Source organism: Diceros bicornis, chromosome 8 (assembly GCF_020826845.1).
Source record: "Diceros bicornis minor isolate mBicDic1 chromosome 8, mDicBic1.mat.cur, whole genome shotgun sequence".
Lineage (NCBI taxonomy): Eukaryota > Metazoa > Chordata > Mammalia > Perissodactyla > Rhinocerotidae > Diceros > Diceros bicornis.
Window position 1 is genome coordinate 32,505,997 of NC_080747.1, and position 25,193 is coordinate 32,531,189.

Consider the following 25,193-nt stretch of genomic DNA (forward strand, 5'->3'; position numbering starts at 1 on the left):
AGTGAAGCTAGAGACTTTTGTTTCTCACTACAGAATGTCAATGAGGGGGCCGGCCCCATGGCTTAGCAGTTAAGTGCACACGCTCTGCTACTGGTGGCCCGGGTTCAGATCCCGGGCGCGCACCGAAGCACCGCTTTCCGGCCATGCTGAGGCCGCCTCCTACATACAGCAACTAGAAGGATGTGCAACTATGACATACAACTACTGGGGCTTTGGGGAAAAAAAGGAGGAGGATTGGCAATGGATGTTAGCTCAGAGCCGGTCCTCCTCAACAAAAAAAAAGCGGAGGATTAGCACGGATGTTAGCTCAGGGCTGATCTTCCTCATAAAAAAAAAAAAAAAAAAGAATGTCAATGAGGAAAGCATGCCACTCCAGTTGCTATTGGCAGCCTTCCTGTGACCACAAGGGGAGCCCACCTTGGAATGAAGCTGGTGGTATGAGGAAAGAAACTAGGTCTTGGATGACACTGTTAAACTTTCTAAACACTGACCCTACCTCTGGATTTTCTGATGTGTAAACCAATAAAGACACTTATTTAAACCAGGTTGAGCTGATTTTTGTTACTTGCAATAGAAAGCATCTGAACAGTAAAGGAAAGATCAAAGCTTTTAGGAATCTTCAGGAAGATTCCATTTTATTTACTCTGTCATGCTATATGAGGCCCTAGTTGAGGGTGATCAATTTTTCTACTTGGAATTAGTCGATACATTTTCTTGCTTATTCCTAGGGCAATAGGATTATTACTCCTAGAACCGCCGGCCTACAATGAACTAAGGCCCAGAGGACTGTAATCCTGCATTCCTGTCACTTTTAATGGCTTGTAAGTCAGGTTATTAAGTTGGATTTCTTTAGCTCCAAAAATTGAAGAAATTGCTTTTTTGTTTTTGAGGAAGATTTGCCCTGAGCTAACATCTGTTGCCAATCTTCCTCCTTTATTCCTTTTCTCCCCAAAGCCCCAGTAGATAGTTGTATATCATAGTTGTACATCCTTCTAGTTGCTCTATGTGGGACGTCACCTCAGCATGGCTGATAAGCAGTGAGTAGGTCCGTGCCCAGGATCCGAACCGATGAACACCAGGCCGCCCAAGTGGAACGTGCAAACTTAACCACTATGCCACCGGGCCGGCCCCAAGAAATTGCTCTTTGATAAGAAAGTAATAAGAACTGTACATAGAAAGTAAGAAAAAAGGCTAAGGAAAAAGTACTTTATCAAGACTATATGCAGGGCCGGCCCCATGGCTTAGCGGTTAGGTGCGCGCGCTCCGCTGCTGGCGGCCCGGGGTTCAGATCCCAGGCACGCACCGACGCACCGCTTCTCCGGCCATGCTGAGGCCGTGTCCCACATACAGCAACTAGAAGGATGTGCAGCTATGACATACAACTATCTACCGTGGCTTTAGGGGGAAAAAATAAATAAATAAAATCTTAAAAAAAAAAAAAAAAGACAATATGCAATCTGCTTTATGGAACCCCCCTCTCCAAGAAAAACCAAAAATAAATTTAAGGCTTTTTATATAGTGCTAATGATGCCTTCTTTCTTAATTAATGTCAGCATGCTATATATCTTAATGTTCTACTCCCAAAAAAGCAAAAGCACTGACCAATTAACACTGCACATTTGCTTTCTCCTATATAAGAAATTAGTCTAACTGAACTTCTAATATTAACAACACAAGACTAGGGAAACGAAGCAAGTATTTTAGGAATTCACATGGTGAAGGCTGGAGAAGGGAATTAGTGGGATAATTTAGTGTTCAATAAATGAATCCATCATGGAAGTATTTTTAAAGAGATGATCTCCAAATCAAATGGAAAAGAAAACATACATAAATACTGGCTCTGTGAAAACGATTAAAAGGAATCCTTTAATAGAGGCTCTATTAAAGGCAGTAATGAAAACTCCCTGTTGGGTCACTTTATCTATCATGTTTTTCATTTAGAAGGTTCTATAAATGGTTGTAATCATAACTATCAGGATTTATCAACATGAATGATTCCTACCTCTCCTTTTGCCAGCTCACTTGATCTACTGTGATGCGGAACTAGAAAAATGAGTTTGAGAGAAACAGGATGGGAAAACAAGAGGAAAACAGGATTTAGCCAGATAGGCTCAGTGTCTCTACTGCACTTAAATAGCTAGGACAGAAGAGGAGAAAATGAAGTAGGGGGAAAACATTTGAACTGTAGCTTGTAAGAGAATTTAGGGAGCTATTAGCATGAGAGGCAAGGGATCAAGTCTGAAGTGGATAGAAGTGGATTTAAGAAATATTGCGGTGGATTATGCACTGGATCATTTTTTACGTTTCTCATGTGAGTAAAGACTGGAATTCATTTATTTTGGGGGCACTAGTCTGTGCTTCTTTCTACATGTAACTCCACGAAGACTAAGTCATTTGGGGTTGCAAGATTTACTAGGACTACATAGGAAAAACTTAACTCCATGACTTAAATCTTCTGTTGCTAATTCAGATATTTCAGTCAAAATAACTCCTCCCTCTTCCCAGGCCATGTCCATCCCCCTACCCAAATGGATTTCTAATCCATAACACTTACATTATGAGGACTGGTTGGCTTTCCAGTTAGGTTGGATCCTCTTAGATTAGGAGGTCTCAGTAGAAACAAGATCACTGCAATAACCATCCAGGCCATCAAGATCATGGTAATACTGATGCCATTATCACCAGAGGGTCCTGGTACTAAAGACAAACAAAAAAATGTATTTGCAACAAAAACTGTAGCATGAGGTTATAATATTGTTAGATAAAGGTAAAAACAAATTCTAATGTTTAAATGTCAACTTCAAATATTGTATTAATATCAAAAATTGTAATAATAATTTTAAGAAGTGCAATTACGAAGTATTACAGCTTCAATTTCCCCTTCCTCCTGTGAGAAAATCTAAATGGTAAATGGTGTAAAACAGTCATAAGCCAAAGCCTATTAAATAAAGATTTTAATAGTGTAGTAGTTCTTAATATTTGGGAGTAATACAATTCCTTGAGAATTTGATAAAATTAAGAACTCTTTCCACTGTAAGAATCCACATATACACATTCAACAATTTTGCATATAACTGTGAAAGGTTCATGGACCCACAGAGCCACCAATCCACAGATATACTGAGATCTACAGAACCCAGGTTAAGATTCACCTGATACACAGTAAAGACACTCTACTTTGGCGGGGGTAGAGGTGGGGTGAGGAGGGTGGGGTGGATTCTGCATTTTAATTACAGAAGCAGCATGAAAAAATAACAGAACTTAAGGAAAAGGGAACATCTGGGTTGTATAATAGATAAATTAAAGATTGCTTTAATGATATTGTCAACCAAAGAGAGGTTAATTTAACCTTCTTTTTTGCAAAAACAAGTTGGATTCAAATCTAGATATTTTAAAGTCTATGCATTTATCAAGAGAAAAAAGTCAGGTCTGTGTGTGTGTAGGTTATCAGTCTTTCCCAGCTCCTTGAGGCAGCCATATCCTATTCAATTCAGAATAACAAGTACCTAGCACAGTGTTTGGCCCATGGTATGCGCTTAGTAAATTTCTAATAAATGAAACAGATTTTTTATTGAAGTATATTAGAGAACTCAACTGTCAGAAATGAAAATTATGGAAAATTAGATTTCTTTTTTTATAATTTATTTTTTTTTCCCCCCAAAGCCCCAGTAGATAGTTGTATGTCATAGCTGCACATCCTTCTAGTTGCTGTATGTGGGACGCGGCCTCAGCATGGCCGGAGAAGCCGTGTGTCGGTGCGCGCCCGGGATCCGAACCCGGGCCGCCAGCAGCGGAGCGCGCGCACTTAACCACTAAGCCACGGGGCCGGCCCGGAAAATTAGATTTCTAAAGAAAAAAAAATATCTCTAGATGGTTGCTAAAATAGCTTGTCAAGACTACAACTGTTTGATTTTGGTCTCCCTGCCTCAGGAAAAAGTAAAAGAAATCCAGATAAGATGTTGAAATTAAGCTGATATATTGCATTGAGGTCCAATGGCCCAGGCTCACTCCCAAAAAAGGAAAGAGAATGGGTGGCACTACTGAGGCCAAAGAGTTCGTAACCAAAGGGGACAAAGTCAAGCAAAGAGCTGAGCTGGCTCAAGAGTAAGCTGGATAGGAATGCAGACTCGGTTCCAACTCAATCACGTCCCCAGAAACAGCTAACACAGTACTCAGGGTCACCAAAGTTTGCATTACTTATCACACAATACATCAGCATTTTTTTTCCTCTATATCCATATCCATTCCTTTCCTTGTTCCCTCCTATTTTACTAAATGTGCCTCCCTTCATAACTAAGACCAATTTCTCCACTTGACCTTTGGATCCCATTGTTCTTGCAGAGATCTATCCATTTGCCTCTCTGTCTCTTGTGTATTCAACACCTCTTTCTCTATTGTAGCCATCCCATAATCACTTAAACATGATCAAGTTTCTCCCATTTTTGGAAAAAAAATCCCTCCCTCAACCCCTTTCCCTGTCCAACTTTCAAAGCTAACATCTTGAGAACTGTCATCATTTACTGTCTATACTTCACTGCCTCCCATTCACTCCTCTGGTTGGTATCCAGAGCTCCATCATCATTCAAACAGCTCTTTAAAAGGTCACCTATGACACCTCCAAGCTGCTAAGTCTAATGGGTAATTTTTAGTCCACATTTTCCATGATCTTCCTTTCCTTTTAAAAACACTTTCATCCTTTGTCTTCTGTGCCATTACCGCTGCCTGATTTTCTTTCAAACACTTAGCCACTCTTTACATGCTCGTTTTCCGCTTCCTGGCTTTTAAAATTTGGAATTCCTCATGGTCAATTTTAGGTTCCTTTCTCTTCTTGCTCTATACACTATCATCCTCACCTGTGGCTTCATTTACCTTCTATATGCAGATCACACCTAAATTTATACCCAGCCCTGACTCCTCTGAACTTTAGACCCAAATATCCAACTATCTATCTACATCAATAGCTCTCTATTTTTTTTTTTGTCTTCACATCAACAGTTCTTAAACTGTGATGTACATTAGAGCCATTCAGCAGCTTCTTAAAAATGCAGATGACTAAATCCCACCTTGCACTTAATACACTCAATATCCCAAACTAAAATCACGAGCATCTCTCCCTGCTCCATCTTCCATGCCCCACCAAATTGGGTCTCCACTCATCCTGCTGGTTAGGCCAGAAGCCTATGAAAACACCTTTGGTTCTCTCCCAGTGACCCTCTATTTAATCCACCATGAAATTTCTGTCCATTTTACTTCCTAAATATCACTCAAATCTGTCTACTTCTGGCGCCACTCCCACACTTGCTCATCACCTCTTGTCCAGTCTACTGCGATGGCCTTAACTGATCTCCCCATACCTGCTCTTGTCTCCTCTAATTCTGTCCTCTATACTGCTGCAAGAGTGGTGTTTTTTAAACAAGCAAATACTATCTATTATTTTTATTACTAAATAATAGCTAAAATTTGAGTGGCTACTTTGAACCAGGCATTATCTCTCTTAACCCTTTTAATAGTTTTAGTTTATGGTAGTACTATCATATCTTCATTTTATAGATAAGGAATCTGGGGAAGAGAGGGGTTAAATCCCAATGTCATACAGTTGGTATGTGACAAAGCTGGGATTTAAATACAAGTAGTCTTATTCCAGAGCCTGTTCTCTTAACCTCTTTGCTATGTCATAATTTCTGACAACATCACATAATGAGACAGACCCCTGAAAATTATGAGTCCTGTGGGTAGTCAAATTGGAAAATACAGATTTAAAAAGGATTTTTGATAAATAAGCTTATAACTAGCTGTTAGGTAAAACTAAACTATTTAAGGTTAAAGGAAAGTTAACTGTGCCTTCCATATACTGTCCCTCTCTCTCAGAAATAAAATGCCAGATTAATTATACAGACCAGAAGTTTAACCCCAGTGTCAATTCTTATGTTATTCAATTTGGAAACTGGGTCACAACTTTTTGATACTCTTTGCAAGTAAAAGATTCTGAAGCTTCTGAGAGTTAGACCTCAGATTGAAAATATACTAATTCATATTTATAGACAAAGCAGCTCTGACAAAATGTCTACTCCTTTTTAAGACTCTCATAGTCATAATATGATTCTTAGTTCCCTGTAACTGTCTCTTAGCTTGGTTCCTATTGCAGCCTTTCCTTCCTGCATATTGCTGCCAAAAAAGTCTGCTGAAAACACTGCTCTTAACACATCTCTGCTGACCAACCCAGTGACTCACTCTCCACTGCCTACTGCTTCAACTCTGAAGTCTTCAGCCTGGCCTTTCCTCATATGATTTGGCCTCACTCATCAATATTCATCAATATTAACTCTTACCGTCTCTCAGAAAACGCATCCTCTGCTCTAGTCAACCTCATATCTTCCTCCTTCTTTAGCCAGTGGTTCCCTGGCTTGCCTGTGCATCAGAATAGCCTGTGATGACTCTAAGGCCCTGCCTCAAACCATCTAACTCAGGAGCAGCTCAGGGGTGGAGTCAGAAACCAACAATATTTTATTTTATTTATTTATTTATTTATTTATTTTTTAGTGAGGAAGACTGGCCCTGAGCTAACATCTATTGCCAATCCTCCTCCTTTTTTTCCCTTTTTCTCCCCAAAGCCCCAGTAGATAGTTGCATGTCGTAGTTGCACATCCTGCTAGTTGCTGTACATCGGACACCGCCTCAGCATGGCCGGACAAGCGGTGCATCGGTGCACACCCGAGATCCAAACCCGGGCTGCCAGTAGCGGAGCGAGAGCACTTAACCACTAAGCCACGGGGCCGGCCCCCCAACAATATTTTATTTTATTTTTTTTTGTGAGGAAGATCAGCCCTGAGCTAACATCCGCCAATCCTCCTCTTTTTTTTTTTTTTTTGCTGAGGAAGACGGCCCTGGGCTAACATCTGTGCCTATCTTCCTCCACTTTATATGGGACGCTGCCACAGCATGGCTTACCAAGCAGTGCGTCGGTGCGCGCCCGGGATCCGAACCAGCGAACCCCGGGCCGCCGCAGCAGAGCGCGCGCACTTAACCGCTTGCGCCACCGGGCCAGCCCCCCAAAAAATATTTTAAAAGCTTTCCAGGGGCCGGCCCCATGGCTTAGCGGTTAAGTGCGCACACTCCGCTGCTGGCGGCCAGGGTTCGGATCCCCGGCACACACCGACGCACCGCTTCTCCGGCAATGCTGAGGCCGTGTCCCACGTACAGCAACTAGAAGGATGTGCAGCTATGACATACAACTATCTACTGGGGCTTTGGGAGAAAATAAAATAAATAAATAAAATCTTTAAAAAAAAAAAAATTTCCAAATGAATCTGATGTAATAGTCCAATGCTAGTTCGGCTGACAGCATTTGCCAACTTTACAAACTCAGTCCTTCTCGGGTACTCATTATTTTTCTGTCTGGCATGTTCTTACAACTAACCTCCATTTATTCACCTATATCCTACACCCCTCTCTCGTCTGTAAAAATCTCCATTTCTTCTGCCCACTCTTTCCTCTGTCTTCTTTGGACTAGGGGGGCATTTCTAGTTTGAAGGAATGGTTTCCTATTTCTCCTAATTAGGTCACTGACTTTTTAAGAACTGAGACCATCTCAAAGCTGTTTGACTCTACCACCTCTTAGCTATATAATCTCTGTGCCTCAATTTCTTTACCTGTGAAATGGAAATATTATCATCATCTCTCAGAGTAGTTGTGAGGATCAAAATGGTCAGTACATGAAAAGCAGTTTAGCACAATGCCTGGTACACAATAAACATTAGCCATTACCAGTATTAGGATCAACTAGAGCACAGAAAAGACTGAGTGCAGATAGATCCTGGTGTGAATAACTAGGCTGGATAAGATGGTGAAGGGGAAATAGAAATGGATCAAATACAAATGGTAACAGGATTGAAGAAGCACACCACTTGGTGACTGACGGGACTGGTGGTAGGAGGAGGAAGCAAATGAAGTGAAGGATGCCTCTAAAATTTCTGAAGGGTAGTAGTATGCAGCAGAATTTCTATTCTTAGAGGCTAAATGGATATAGCTTTCCTGACCTCCAAGGTTTGATAAGATCATTTTTCTTCTTCCCCAATAACTCAAGGCCCACCTCAGAGTAAAGGATAAGAGCTGAACCAATTTGAGTTGAAGCTCTTGATCACAGTCAATGTTTTTCTGTTTACAGCAGTCTCACAAATTTAGACTGGCTCTAGAATGTACTTTCACATGGGCATACTGTACAAGGTTATTAACACAAATCTGGAAACAAACCTAGATGTCTGCTAAGAGTGTCTGATTAATAAATTATGGTATATCTGTACAATGGAATATTATAAAGCTGTAAAAAATGTTGAGAGAAGCCTCCATGAGATATGCTACTTTTTGTGTGTGTGTGAGAAAGATTCACCCTGAGCTAACATCTGTTGCCAATCTTCCTTGTTTTTTGCTTGAGGAAGATTAGCCCTAAGCTAACATCTGTGCCAATCTTCCTCTATTTTTGCATGTGGGTCACCACCACAGCATGGCTGATGAGTGATGTAGGTCCGCAACCGGGATCCGAACCCGTGAACCCTGGGCTGCCGAAGCGGAATGCACTTAACTTAATTTAACCACTACACCATGGGGCTGGCCCTAAGATATGCTATTTTTTGACAGAAGAAGAAAAGGAGATGAAAAACAGTGTGTACAAAGAAAGGAGGGCAAATAATACGTATTTTGCTTATACATGAATAAAGAAATTCTGGAAAGAAACATAGAAGTCTAATATAGTCATGCGTCACTTAACAACGGGGATCATTCTGAGAAATGCGTTGATGGGTGATTTCACTGTTGTTCGAACATCACAGAGTGTACTTACACAAACCTAGAGGGTATAGCCTACTACAAACCTAAGATATATGGTACTAATCTTATGGCACCACTGTGGTATGCACAGTCTGTCGCTGATCGAAACGTTGTTATTTGGTGCATGACTGTAGTACCTAGAGATAGGACATGGGTAGGGGAGAATATGAGCAGGAAGACAACTTTTCACTGTTCACTAATTAACTCTTGATTTTTGAACCATTTATAAAAAGTTAAATGAATAGAATTAAACAAAAAAAGTAACCCTAAAATATCTTGGGGTTGGAGATACTGGGCATCTGAACTGACTTAGACTTCTTGAAATATTAAGGAACAGGGATGAATGGGATCAGTGTAGGCTTTCTGTGATTATTCGCAGTCCCTTATGACAAGACCCACTTCATGAAGTCTCAGAACAGGTATGCTACTCAAACTCCCTGACACTGCACGTAGCCAACACAAACAAATATTAGGAGCAGCTATTTTAAAGTCAGTATAGAGAGGTGAACGGGCCTTTAAATCATCTGGCCACCGTGGTTTTTATTTTGTGATAACTTTTTGGCACTTATAAATATTAAGAGGCACAATAACATGAGGGAGATAAAATCTGTTCCCTCACTGCCTGGAAATTATTTGCCTTAAGAGGGTAAATAATTTTTACTCTATGGTCTGGAAAGATATCAAATCATAAAAATGTAAAAGGACTTTGTACAGCAGAATACAGAGTTCCGTTTTGCTTAAGAATTAAGTCTTTGGTTACAAGAAAAAGTGAGTATTACAAATAAGATGCCAAATGGAATATTCACAATGAAGCTAATAACTTAGCTGGACACCAGGAAGATGGAAGAGTAGAGAGGGAGGCTCTAAGAGCTGGAAGATCTTGAGGGCTTATTTCTATAAGCTTATGTAGGTTTCCAGTGGAAAAGCAGAAACAGAACAGCAGTGAAAGTGGACAATGCACCAACAGGCTTTAACCCCGTAGTTTTTGGGTTGTAAACAGTAATTAATTACAATATCCTTACAAGATGGCTATAGCTACCCATTTTCAAGCTGATTTACTCCAAATCTGAGTTAGAAATAGAGCTAGTTTCCATACAACTCGTTGTCTTTCAGAAGAGTTAGCAGACTTGTTCTATACTAGAGAACAAAACTGTGGGTGGACGTCACAATGAAGTGGAATTTAGCTCAATATAAAGAATCATGCAGCAACTAGATCTGCTAACAGACTGCAACTAGATTCTGCTACCACATTAAGTAATGAGCTCCATATTCAATTAAATCATCTTGAATACATGCAACACACTGTAGCAGGCACAATGGGTACTATGATATTGTGATATAATGAGAAATATGTATATTTGGCTTTCATCCTGGTTCCTGGCACAAAGCTCCTAAATCCCTTGGAATTTCCTGAGTGATAGGGGCTAGAGGAATGACTTTCGTTATTCATAACAAACCCCTTTCGAGCCAGCCTTGATGGCCTAGTGGTTCAAGTTCAATGCATTCTGCTTCAGCGGCCCTGGTTGAGTTCCCAGGTGCAGAACGACACCACTCATCTGTCAGTAGCCATGCTGTGGCAGCAGCTCACAAAGAAGAACTAGAAGGACCTACAACTAGAATATACAACTATGCACTGGGCCTTTGGGGAAGAAAGAAAAAAAAAGAGAGAGAGGAATATTGGCAACAGATATCAGCTCAGGGTGAATCTTTCCCAGCCAAAAAAAAAAAAAAAAGAAACCCCTTTCAACCATACCTGGGTCTATGCTAATGTGGTGACTCTTGGTGAGCCCTTAGATACCTTCAGGCTGGGGGCTGGGTGTCAGAGTTTGACCATGTGATTAGAGGGTTGGAACTTTCAGCTCTACTCCTTGATCTCCAGCGAGAGGAGAGGGCTGGAGATGGAATTAATTACCAATTGCCAATGGCTTACTCATTCATGCCTATGGAATGGAACCTCCATAAAAACCCTCCATGACGGGGTTCAGAGAGTTTCCTGGTTGGTGGACACACTGAGGTGCTGGGAGGGTGCTGCACTGAGAGAGGGCAGGGAAGCTGCAGAGCTCCTTGCCCCCATACCTCGCCCTGTGCATCTCTTCCATTTGGCTGTTCCTGAGTGGTATCCTCTATAATAAACTGGTAACAGTAAGTAAACTGTTTTCCTGATTGCTGTGAGCAACTCCAGCAAATTACTGAACCTAAGGAGGGGGTCATGGGAATCCCTGATTAATATATATTTCATGAAAACAGCATAAGCTCATTGGGAAATTTAGAATATACAAAAAAGTAATTCTATCACCCAGAGGTAACAACTGCTTAAACTATTTAAAGTCATGGCTGTCAGAGGATTTCCACCAAATGCTAAAAGAACTTGGGGGAAAAAAACTGGCCAATATGACTAAATTAATATTCGAGCTCTAGAGTTTTGCCTTTATGTGTGGATTAAGGAAGTAAAATGTCACTCACAGAGATAAGAGTATATTTGGTTTTCAGGTGAGGCTGGCTCAAGGGTCACAAACACCACAAATGTAATAAATACTTGTTCTCCCATAAGGAGTTCAATAAGATTATTTTCAACTAAAAGAATAGGTTTTAGCTTTACCTGCTGAGGCAAAAATTTGAGCTGCTTATGAGAGGGTATATGGTAGATTAATGAATGCTACTGAGGAAGCAACATAAAGAAATCTGGATAGGGGAACCACCACCCATCATCCCATCAACCAGCACAATGTCTGCACATCACCATTGCCTTCTTGTCTGGAGGCATGTAATTATTACCCTGTTGCACCAGTGGACTACGTTCTGACAAAATTTCTACTTTGGGCTAGGCACTGGACCAGCTCCCATTTCTCTCTAAGTTGCTATATTTACAGAATTTAATGGGATGCCCAGCTCATACAGTAATAACAATAATTAATGATGTAATAACAAGCCACTTTATAATGGTACCTTTACTGTGTTTTGTTTTAGTTTCATATACATAACAAAGTGGAGTTCAGCTTCAGAGATGTTAAATATAAGCAACTAGCTTTTAATAAATGCAATTTGGCAATATGTCAAAAGCCTTAAAATGTGCAAAGGATGTTTGTTCAAGTATTATTTATAATAGCAAAAAATACATGGGCAACCTAAGATTCCAACAAAAGGGAATTATTTAAACACTGGTGCATCCCCATAACAGATTATTATTTAGTCAGTAAACATTTTTAAGATAAATATATACTGATATATTCATAATACAGTAGTGAAAAACAACACATACAAAGTGATCCCATTTTTGTAAGTGTGTATGAAATCTAATTGTGCCAGGCTTCACCATCCTGTGAATGTCATACTTCCACTCTTACAGTCAAATTATTATGGCACAAGACTGAACTGGCTTAAATGTTAGTTACTATTTCCCCTCAAAGTATCCCTCAAGTTGTTACTGTCCTGAAAAAAGATGCCTTACATAATGGACACCAGGTTTGTCAGCCACATTCACCATGCAGGACCCATCTTCCTGCTCTGATTCTCACTTTACCTTCACCACTGTCCATAAAGCCACATGGAGAAACCTCTGTCCAGGCCCTCTTGAAAATGCTAAGGTCAGAGCCAAAGGAATGACTCCACAGGCTCCCAAAGCTTTCAAACCTTGGGAAAGAATGTCCTTCTTCCTTCACTCAGAAGTTCTCACAGCTACCAATGGATGCAAACAGATGCTAGGGAAAGGGTGAGGGGTTTGCGCTGGCAGCCTCGACATTCCAGTTTAGCCAGACAAAAAGTGCCCTGTTACATACATATGTGCCAAGAAAAAGGTCTGGAAGGGTTTACACCAAGCTGTCAACAACAGTTATCTTTTAGTATTCTGGAAGTTTTTCCTTTTCTTTTTTGTTTATTTGTGATTTTATAATTTTCTTCAATGAACAGGGTTTGTTTTTGAGGCAGGAAAAACACAATTTTTTAAGTTAAAAAATTAAATATTTAAGTAGGAAATACATAACTGAGAACTACTTCCTTAAAGAGAAAACTGTAAGAATAACTTCTGAGACTAATATTCATAGTCATCTGGCCTCTAATTCTGCCCCCAATGCCAAGCCTCCTCCTCTCCCATCGTTACTTACATTCCTGAAGACATTCTGTGTCTGTGCAGTAGGACTGGGACTGCCTCAACTACAATGAACAAGAAGAAAAGAAAGTTAGCCACTGGACTTAACCAAAAATGGATACGATTTATTAGAAAAATGTTTTGTTTTTTAGTGAATGCTACCACAGTATATGGTTACCTTCAAAATCAGCTACAAACACAGAACACGTTGAGGAGCTGTTCAGTTTGGGGGAATTTTTTTCTACTCAAAATAACTTTCAAATGTACTGTGATCTAGTGCAATTCACCTATTTAAATTTAGGACAGAAACTCCTGCTGCCATATGTTTTAGACTTTCCAAAGGAAAACGCACTAAACTATAGAGGAGAGCTACTAGAAAAAGAGTAAACTTTGTTAAGGAGATTTTTTTTCTTTTCTTTTTTTTTTTTTTGTGGGGAGATCAGCCCTGTGCTGACATCTGCCAATCCTCCTCTTTTTTTGCTGAGGAAGACTGGCCCTGGACTAACATCCGTGCCCATCTTCCTCCACTTTATATGGGACGCCGCCACAGCACGGCTTGCCCAGCAGTGCGTCAGTGCGCGCCCGGGATCCGAAACTGCGAACCCTGGGCCACCGCAGTGGAGCACGTGCACTTAACCACTTGTGCCACCAGGCCGGCCCCTAGATTTTTTTTCTTATTGAAAATTAGAAGCAGACAGAGAAAAAACAGATTCAATTTGTAGAAAATGCACCTTTGAAAGGAAGGAACATATCTTTTTCCTCTTTGCTTACGTCTGCATAAACAGTGGTTGAATAAATAAGAAACTAATAAAAATGGCTACCATAGGGGTTGAGGGTGGGATGGAGGAATAGAGCAGGCTCTGACAGAGATGGGAGCTAAGTTTTCAATGTTCACCTTTTTACATAATTTATTTTTAGAATCATGTGATTATCAATTTTAAAGAGAATGTTAAACAGAAAAAAACCTATCTATCAATAAACATACATCATCCTTTTATGAATGTTTGCCCTATGCTGAGGCCTTTTAGGATGTTTAGAAATGATAATCTCATAAATCTTAAAACAGAGATGACTACACAGTAAAGAGAATAAGGAGCATGCAACTTTTCAATTCAGCCTCATTACTTGATAATGACACCCTCTCTCCATTAAAGCAGTAACTCATAACCTACAATTGTTTGGGGAAGCAATTACAGAGCAGTCATGCTTAGCTGGTTAAGCAGGGGCTCTGCAGAAAGACAGACGTCGATTTAAAGTCTGGTTCTGCAGCTGCCTGGAGTTTCAAGACCTTGGGCAAGTTCTTTAACACCTCTAAGCTTCGTTTTCCTCATCTGGTAAAATGGGGATAATATTACCTATATCTGAGTACCAGTGAGGATTAAAATAGAGATGCATGTGAAATGTAGAAACAATCCAAGATATGTTAGCTATTATTATTACTGTGCCACACAAATTATGACCTCATCTAAACAATTATTGAAATTAATAACTAAACAAATCATTTTGTATATTGTTTTCTAAGACGATCAGGCTTGCTTTGGTGTACCACTAAAAGTAGTCCTATTTGAATTAGAATGGGAAAATAGATCTTAATTAATATCAAAATATGCTGCCCTTTCTCAACATGAAAGAAATCAATCCAAAAACTCTTTAAAAATTATACATTCTAAAGAAATTGGAAAAAAGACTATTAGACCCTTGGATCACAAAATGGAACAAATCAACCTCTTAATTTGCATATATTTGTTTTATTTTTTCCCAATAATTAATATGTATATACAGTACAAAATTCAAAAGTACAAAATGATATTCTGTGCAAGGTAAATCTCCCATTCTCTCCTGTCCTTCAGCCTCCCCAGCACTCAGTTTTTTTGTCCATCTCTCTAGAAAGGTTCTTACATTTTTATAAGCATATGTATTTTTCCCCATTACTCCTCCACCTCCAAGTAGCATTGTAGAGAATGTAAAACAAAAAGAGATTTATTAGGTGAAAAGGTCTTTGGATTGAACAAGAACGATCTAAATCACTTAACATATCAAATCTACTCAACTGATTATCCTGGGTTTAACCTTTAGCAATGACATAGCATATCCCAAAATCTATAGCTGTGATCTAAACGACCAATAAATTATCAGTTCATTGTACGTTATGTAATACAATGCCAGCCTTGGCTTTTGGCTATAGCCCTATTTGTCCTTGTCTCAAGGTCTGACTTGCTGTCGTTAGCTCAGTGATATCTATAAATTACATGATTTCCATTACAAAGCCCCAAAATCTTTATACATCCATTTCCTCACAAATCTACTTCCATGTAGGGCCACATCACCAGCTCTAGGCTCCTTCCTCATGCCTCTATCAGTCCCATCCTCCTTTTCCAGTGTGAGTCTACCAGATGCTCACTGTTCTTTTTTTCTCCTCCCTGTGACTATCTGTGTCTGGGTTTCACCCCACACCCTTATAGTGGGTTTATGGCCTACAGCAGGGGTCACCAAACTACAACCTGTAGGCTAGAGACCTATTTTTATAAATAGTTTTCCTGAAACATAGCCACACCCATTCATTTACACAGTGTTGCTTTCATTACAACAGTTGAGTTGAGTAGTTCCCACAGAGACCCCAAGCCTTAAATATTTACTATTTGGGCCTTAAATCACTGAACACTGCTGATAACGACATCAAGTTAAAGATACCTAAGAGATAGGAATGGGATAAGAGATAAAAAATATTTGTGTAGCTATATAAAAATGTTTATTTAGAAATGTGAGATGCTCATTAATTATGTCCAGTTATAACACAACAATCATTTATTCACTTACTCAAAATATTTACAGAATGCCTACTCTGTGCCAAGTATAATTTCAGGTACTGGGGCTATGGTGTGAAAAAGACAAAGTTTCTACTCTTATGGATCAAACAGTCTTGTGGGGGAAATCAGACAATTAACAAGTATATTATAAAAATGTCAGAGAGCCAAGCAGGTACCGAAAATAGGATGGCATGACACAGTGGCAGCAGCCACTTTAAATTAGGCAGACAGAGGCAGTAACACTTAAGGGGCTATCTGCATGATAGCAAAGATCAAGCAGATGAGCATTCCAGGCAGAGTAAACAACTAGGAAAGGCTCCTAGGTGAAAAGGTGCCTATGAGTTGGTGATGAGGAAACACAAAGCCACTGTGGCTGGAGCATATGAGTCACGTTACTTAGCTGTTGTGTTTAGTCAATCTCAGAACCAAATGCTCTCTCTATATGCTCAAATCATTACAGCTTGCTGCTAATGTCATTTGTCTGACTGCCTCTAAGACACCAATATATAACAGAACCTGTATGTTTTATCAGTGTGGAATAGGAATACTTTCTCATACTATTTGAAATATATTTAAATACAACAATATGTTAAAATTTAAAAATTATATTATTTTTTAAATTATTTATTATAACAATTTATAATTTATGTTACATATTATATAATAAAAATAACAGTATGGAATACTTAGAAATTAATGTGGATTAACTCACTGCTCTAACACAATTATCATTATTATGTATTTTTTCTAGTCTCAAAATATGCACACTTTCACATAATTACATACATAACTACATATGTAATACATGTACATAATTACAATTATTACAATAAATCTGTATTGGGAACTTGTATGCGATAGGTACTATACTAAGAACTTTTATTTTTGTGTGTGAGGAAGATCAGCCCTGAGCTAACATCCATGCCAATCCTCCTCTTTTTGCTGAGGAAGACCAGCTCCGAGCTAACATCTATTGCCAATCCTCCTCCTTTTTTCTTCCCCCCAAAGCTCCAGTAGATAGCTGTACGTCATAGTTGCACATCCTTCTAGTTGCTGTATGTGGGACGCAGCCCCAGCATGGCCGGAGAAGCAGTGCGTTGGTGCGCACCCGGGATCCGAACCCGGGCCGCCAGTAGCGGAGCGCGCGCACTTAACCGCTAAGCCACGGGGCCGGCCCAATATACTAAGAACTTTACTTTGTTATCTCATTTAATCCTCACAACCACTGGCAGAAGGCAAGTGCTATCATTCCTACTCTACTGATGAAGAAACTTGACTTTGGGGGAGGTTAGCTAATTTATATCCAATACTAACTCCAAAGTCTAAATTCTTAATCACAATTCCATTCTACTTTACAATGTACAAAATTTTGTATCATAATTTTAGTGAACATATCATTAGCATGCAACATTTTCTCAACTGCCATTTTGAATGGTTACAAAACACTCCAGTAAGTTGAGGTACTATATAATTGAACTGAAGGGGCCGGCCCCATGGCATAGTGGTTAAGTGCGCGCGCTCCACTGCTGGCGGCCTGGGTTCGGATCCCAGGCGCACACCGACACACCGCTCATCAGGCCATGCTGTGGCGGCCTCCCATATAAAGTGGAGGAAGATAGGCACGGATGTTAGCTCAGGGCCAGTCTTCCCTCAGCAAAAAGAGGAGGATTGGCTTTCTGGGCTTTCAATTCTATTCCATTGATCTGTGTGTCTGTTTTTGTGCCAGTACCATGCTGTTTTGGTTACTATAGCTTTGTAGTATATTTTGAAATCAGGGAGTGTGATACCTCTAGCTTTGTTCTTTTTTCTCAGGATTCCTTTAGCTATTCGGGGTCTTCTGTTGTTCACTGCAGCGTTATTTACAATAGCCAAGACTTGGAAGCAACCTAAGTGCCCATCAAGGGACGAATGGTTAAAGAAGATGTGGTATATATACACAATGGAATACTACTAGCCATAAGAAACGATGAAATCCAGCCATTTGTGACAACATGGATGGACATTGAGGGTATTATGCAAAGTGAAATAAGTCAGAGGGAGAAGGTCAAATACCGCATGATTTCCTTCATTAAGTAGTAGATAATAACAACAATCAACACACACATAGAGACAGAGATTGGATTGGTGGTTACCAGAGGGGAAGGGGGGAGGGAGGAGGGTGAAAGAGATAATTCGGCACGTGTGTGGTGATGGGTTGTAATTAGTATTTGGGTGGTGAACATGATGTAATCTATGCAGAAATAGAAGTATAATGATGTACACCTGAAATTTATACAATGTCATAAACCAATGTTACTGCAATAAACAAAAAATTAAAAAAAAAACAAAAAAACAGGAGGATTGGCATGGATGTTAGCTCAGGGCTGATCTTCCTGGTACGTACACACACACACAGACACACACACACACACACACAATAAATAAATAAATAAATATTTATAATTGAACTGAAGCAAATTCAGAGTAAAATGAAAATGAAAATGACCATAGATATAGTTACTCAATAGTCTCTAATACCAACATAGCCAATGTTTTCCTTCAGCACTAAAAGAGATCTCTCTTCCTTTAGGTGTCACTAGAAGGACGAGTAGGCTTCTCTTTGGGACTACGATAAAAAAAACGGTAATGTATGACCTGTCCTTGCTATACAAGTTTCTAGAAAATCAATTAACTCACATACAATTGGTAAACAGAGAAACTGTCAGCTTAATGTGGAAACTGTTGGTTCATAAGTGATTTTTCCTAGGTATGGGGAGCCAGAAGAGTGGGAGTCAAATTATGACTTTCAGGAGGAAAGGATAAAGCCCTTAGCTCACGCTGTGCAGGCAGGAGCCCTTTCAGCTTTAAGAAAATTAAAATGAGTGCCTGCATGTACATACACACAAACACAACCAAGAACAAGAAGAAATTATTCATTGGGACCCTGCTCTTCTTGCTGGGCTTCTATGGGTTCCTGGCTACATTCTTCAAGTTCACAAGCAGGAGATGCTGGAGGCTCTGAATAATGGGGTGCCAAAGTATCATGACCGCATTCCTAGTCCTCGACTTGGTGTTTTTTCCAAACCAGTGCATTGGAATGTATATTTAGTATGTCAGATTTAAACACCTATGATGGGTAAATTATAGTCTTTAAAGAATTCAAAAACCATATATTTAGTAAAACAAGAGACTCTCACTGTTTTGAGGGAACTCTTTAAACACAGAGGTCTAATTTACAATGCATCTCAGTTTTTTCTTGACTTATTTGGAGAATACAGTACTACTATTGTTGCCGATTTTGGCTACTCCAAAAGGGAAACCATTTGTGAAAACAAACATAATTAGAAGAAAACCAAAGATAATATGTGAAGGAAACAGGCATGGCAGTATCCATAGGATGGAGCCAGACATCAAATATTTTCTGTATTATGGTGGGGTGGGGGGAACCCCATGTGGACTATCTATAGCCAATAGTTGCTGTCCAGGTAAACTTTCATGTTAACACTGATCCCACGAAAGAACTAAAAGTAGATTTAGATCTCCCCACCTAACCAGGATGGTCATGGAAAGTTCTTGAGGTGAGTTAGCTTCAAGATTGCCGAGACAACATAGTATGAGTAGAATAAATGTGTTTCTTCATTGGAGGAAAAGGCAGAGAACAGAGATTAAAAGAACAGAAGAGACTTGGCACAGAGATTTCACGTTAGGGAAAACTGTAGAACCTAAAATAGTCTATTAGGATATCCAGGAAGCCTAGTAGAAAACCTTGGCTGTCAGAGGCTTATGGGAAAAATGTAGATCAAAGAGAAGATTCTAATGACAAAAAGCAGATAAATGGAATTTCTATGAGGAATCTTACCTTGCAGATATTCACTGAAAAATATTACAAGAACAGAAAGTCTCTCTTTGGATGTACCTCCTATGGACTGAATGTTCATGTCCCCCCCATATTCATATGTTGAAGCCCTAATCCCCAAAATGATGGGTATTTGGAGGTAGGGCCTTTGGGAGGTAATTAGATTTAGATGAGATCATGAGGATGGAGCCCCATGATGGGATTAGCGCCCTTAAAATAAGAGGAAGAGACCAGAGCTCTCATTCTCTCTGTGCCACAAGTGAGGATACAGCAAGAAGGCAGCTGCCTGCAAACCAAGAAGAGAGCCATCATCAGACACCAAATCTGCCGGCACCTTAACCTTGGGCTTTCCAGCCTCCAGAACTGTGAGAAATAAATGTTTGCTGTTTAAGCCACCCAGTCTGTGGTATTTTGCTATAGCAGCCAGAGCTGACTAAGACAGTACCTAAAAAACTAATTTGCTATTTTTCTGTGTCTGCTCAAGAACCTCATGTATATTGGAGGTGTCCTTCTTTCCCATGCACAGGAGCTGCCTGTGGACTGGTAAACGGTGGTACAGAGCAGAAGTTAAAAAGAGAAGCTTTAAAGTCAGAGGTATCTGGGTTCCAATTCTGTTTCTGTTACTTTCTAAGGCAGAGTTTCAAACTATAAAAGAGAGAAATATAACCCGTTACAAACCTTAAGATCATTGTGAGGATTAAATAATTAAATACATATAACATTAAATATATAATGTACATAAAAAACTCAGTTCATGGCCCATAGGATGTTTTCAGATCATAGCAATATGCAGGAAAGGGGAAAAAGTCCTTTTAATATTAAACGGGGCTGCCTGTTCGTGCAAATAAGTCTGCTCAAATTTATCACTACTATTTTTTTAAAAAATGAAATGCCAAAACTAACAACAAAAAAGTACTTTCAAATCAACGGCTAAACAGTCGGTCAGTGTCCTCTCTGACCAGACCTCACACAGCTCAGTCATAATGGTGGCTTGAAAACCTCTGAGCAGTAAGATTCCTGCAGCTTTCCTCAAAACATAAATACAGAAAAGTATTCATTCATTTGACAAATACTTAACGAGTGCCTTCTATGTGCATTTTGTCAAAGCAAGGTTTTCAGATTTTAAAAGACTATTTTTTCCCCAAATTCCTCAGAGGAATTACATGTATCAACTTTATTTGCAACAACTAAATTCCTTGCCAGCTTGACAGCAAGATATTGAAAAATGGAAATAGGAAATAGTTGTGCCCAGTTTAAAGTATTCTAACTGGTTGTCAGCATCAGGTCATGGGTTCCAATATGGGGTTTGGGAAATATAGTCATGGAAATAATCTATATTATGGATCCATAGATGTAGTAGAGAGCCTAACATGGAAAATAAAAACATAAAGCCCCATTAAAAAAAACACATTTCCTACATTCTCACGTTGCTCAGTAATCTTCTAGTGGTTTTTGAGGATAGAGCAGTGAAGGACAAAATCCCACCATCCAATGATAACCATTTTGTTAACGTTTTGGTTAACGTGTTCCAGATATGCATTTTTGTAATATATGTGTACACATAATTTTACAAAATAGGACACCCTCCATGTTATTTTGCTATCTTTTTGCCACACTCAACATATAGTCGCAAAGCTTTTAATGCCAAAACCCAGCTCTACGTAACTTTTAATGCTGCACAGCATTTCATTTAATTCTATCATTTCCAAATTTGTATATGGAAAACAATGCTGTGGTGAACATTCCTATAAATACATTCTTACACACTTAATCTCTTTAGGATAAGGAGAAGAGTTGCTAGAATAAAAGTATGCACACTGGTGGTTTCGATACACATTGCCAAATTACAGAAGGGGAACTTTAAAGAAATGACGAAATACAAAGTACATTCAATTTAAGTATTCCTGCATAATCACACCACATCCAGTGTTTCAACTGGGAGACCATCTAGAACCTAATATTTCTGATCACATTTAGTTCCTAATGACTAAGTAGCATCTCTACATATTTTCCTACAATATTAACAAAAATAACTTTGAGGACCACAATAATCCACACACATTTAAGCCTCAAAACTTCACATAATCAGGCTAAAAACAAGTCTGAATATTCTGAAAATATTTTTTAAATGTCTAACACTAATAGATTGGGCTACTTTGCCCAAATTGTATGCATATACTTTCCCTAATCCTACAAAATACTTTCTGAATTTGAGTTTAATTAATTTTGAACAAAAAATCATCACGCAATTTACAGCCACTGATGAGACAACAATGTAATTTATATACTATACTCTTATGGTACAGTCTATTTTGATTATATATAAAGACATATAAACGCATAGATATGTGACTAGAAAGTCCACAAACTTAATGTAACCTCTGGCCAAGCGACCAATAGTGGTCATGAGGTGAGACTGGGGGGGCAGGGAGGGACGGGGACAATAGGAAGGGGACTTTGACATTCTGCTCTATATTTCTACATTATTTCAAGGGTTCATAATTTAGATATTCACATATTACTTGTGTTATTAAAAGGAAAGACAAAATCCCAATACCATGACACTGTTAAAAATGAGGCTGACTTTGATTTGCTATTTTGGACTAAATGTTTGGGTCTCCTCAAAATTCATATGTTGAAATCCTAATCCCCAATGTGACGGTAATAAGAGGTGGGGCCTTTCAGAGGTGATTAGGTCATGAGTGGGATTAATTCTCTTATAAAAGAGACCCCAGAATGTTCTCTCATTCTCTTTCTACCGTGTGAGGATACAATGAGAAAATGGCCTCTGGAAGAGGGCTCTCACCAGAATCCAACCATGCTGACACCCTGATCTTGGACTTGCAGCCTCCAGAACTGTGGGAAATAAATTTCTATTTTTTATAACCCACTCAATCTATAGTATTCTGTTTTATTTATTGATTTATTTTATTTTATTTTTTTTTTGTGAGGAAGATCAGCCCTGAGCTAACATCCATGCCAATCCTCCTCTTTTTGCTGAGGAAGACCAGCCCTGAGCTAACATCTATTGCCAATCCTCCTCCTTTTTCTCCCCAAAGCCCCAGTAGATAGTTGTATGTCATAGTTGCACATCCTTCTAGTTGCTGTATGTGGGACGCCACCTCACCATGGCCGGAGAAGCGGTGTGTCGGTGCACGCCCGGATCTGAACCCGGGCCACCAGTAGCGGAGCGTGCGCACTTAACCGCTAAGCCACGGGGCTGGCCCCAATACAGTATTCTGTTTTAGAAACCTGAACTAAGACATTTGCTGGTATAAAAAGATACATGAAGTGAAAAAAAACAAGTAGCAGAAATGTATATATGCTATGACCGCTTCTATGTAAAACAAATTTCTAGAAAGATATATGTAGCAGACTATATTTTCTAAAAACGGCACAGCAGTATTTTCAGTCACACGTGCTCTTCCAGAATCTTGCCACTCCCCATCAAGAGGTGGAGTCTCTTAACTCAAAAATAGATTAAAATTAAAACTAATTAATCAAAATTAACTCAAAATGGATTAAAGAATTGAATGTAAGACCTAAAACCATAAAACTTCTAGAAACATAGGCAGTAAGCTCCCTGACATCGGTCTTGGTGATGAGTTTTTGGATCTGACTCCAAAAGCCATGGCAACAAAAGCAAAAATAAACAAGTGGGACTACATCAAACTAAAAAGCTTCTGCACAGCAAAGGAAACCATCAACAAAATGAAAAGGCAACCTACAGAATGGGAGAAGATATTTGCAAATCATGTATGTGATAAGGGGTTAATATCCAAAATTTATAAAGTACTTATACAACTCAATAGCAAAAAAACAAACAATCCAATTAAAAAGTGAACTAAGGATCTGAACAGACATCTTTCCAAAGACAGACAGATGACCAGCAAGTACATGAAAAGATGCTCAACATCACTAATCCGTAGGGAAATGCAAATCAAAACCACAATGAGATATCACCTCACACCCGTTAGAATGGCTGTCATCACAAAGACAGGAAATAAGTGTTGGTGAGGATGAAGAGAAAAGAGAACCCTTGTGCACTCTTGGTGAAAATGTAAATTGGTGCAGCCACTATGGAAAACAGTATGGAGGTTCCTCAAAAAAGTAAAAATAGAACTACAGTGGATAGATCATATCCAGAAGTGGATATGATCCAGCAATTCCACTTCTGGGTATTTATCTGAAGAAAACAAAAACACTAATTTGAAAAGATACATGCATCCCCATGTTCAATGCAGTGTTATTTTCAATAGACAAGATATGGAAATAACCTTAGTGTCCATCAATGAATAAATGGATAAAGAAAATGTGGTATACATATACAATGGAATACTATTCAGCCATAAACAAGAATGAAATCTTGCGGCCAGCCCGGTGGCATAGTGGTTAAGTTTGCACGCTCCGCTTCAGCAGTCCAGGGTTTGTGGGTTCAGATCACGGGCACGGAACTAAGCACCGCTTATCAAGCCATGCTGTGGCGGTGTCCCATATAAAGTAGAGGAAGATAGGCACAGATGTTAGCCCAGGGCCAATCTTCCTCGGCAAAAAGAGGAGGATTGGCAACAGATGTTAGCTCAGGGCTAATCTTCCTCAAAAAAGGAAAAAAAAAAGAATGCAATGTTGCCGTTTGCGACAACATGGATGTACCTTGAAGGCATTACGATAAGTGAAATAAGTCAGAGAAGGACAAATACCATATGATCTCACTTACGTGTGGAATTTAAAACAACAACAAACCAAGCTCATAGATACAGAGAACAGATTGGTGGTTGCCAGAGGTGGGGGGGTTGGCGAAATGGGAGAGGGAGTCAAAACATACAAACTTCCAGTTATAAAATAATTAAGTCATGGGCATGTAATATATAGCATGGCAACTGAAGTTAATAATACTGTACTGCATATTTGCGAGTTGCTAAGAGAGGAGATCTTAAAAGTCCTCATCACAAAAAAAATTTTTTTCTAACTATGTATGGTGACAGATGTTAACTAGATTTATTATGGTGATCATTTCACAATATACACAAGTACCAAATAATTATGTTGTACATCTGAAACTAATATAATGTTATTTGTGAATTATACCCCAATTAAAAAAAAAAGAGGAGAGATGGAGCCTACTTCCCCTCTTCTTGAACCTCAGCAGGCTTGTGACTACTATAACCAAAAGTGTAGCAGAGTGTTGTATGCTGCCTGGTTCTCTCCCTCCCCCATCCTCTCTTGGGATGGATGCCTACCCTTGGAATCAAGCCACCATACTGTGAGGAAGCTAAGCAGCCACATGAAAAGGCCATATGTAGGTGTTTTGGCTGACAGTACTAGGTAGGGTTTCAGCCACCCGCCAGCATCAACTGCCAGTGAGCGAGTGAGCCTCCAGATGCTTCCTGCACCCAGCCTCTGAGGCTTCCAGCTAAGAACCTAGATATTGAGCAGCAGATAAGCCATCTCCACTGGGCTTTGTGAGAACTTCAGACACACAGTTTGTCAGCTTAATAAAAGATTGTTTTATGCCACTAAGTTTTGGGGTAATTTGTTATACAGCCATAACAACAATATAAAAAACTGTTAATAGTTTATATTTAGTAAAGTGGCAGTGAAAGGTTGGGGAAAATAGGGAGACTTTTCCTTTTCCACACAGTAC

General features: G+C 39.4%; 1 protein-coding gene across 2 annotated transcripts in view; it reads right to left on the minus strand.

Moving 5' to 3' along the window:
* SMIM14 (small integral membrane protein 14) overlaps window positions 1-25,193 on the minus strand; it is a 65,724-nt gene that overhangs the window by 3,475 nt on the left and 37,056 nt on the right. For both annotated transcript variants that reach the window (XM_058546920.1, XM_058546921.1), the window contains exons 3-4: window positions 12,924-12,972; window positions 2,555-2,697 (exon numbers count right to left, since the gene is read on the minus strand). In XM_058546920.1, the coding sequence (XP_058402903.1) occupies window positions 2,555-2,697; window positions 12,924-12,972 (192 nt within the window). The remainder of the gene's footprint in view (window positions 1-2,554; window positions 2,698-12,923; window positions 12,973-25,193) is intronic.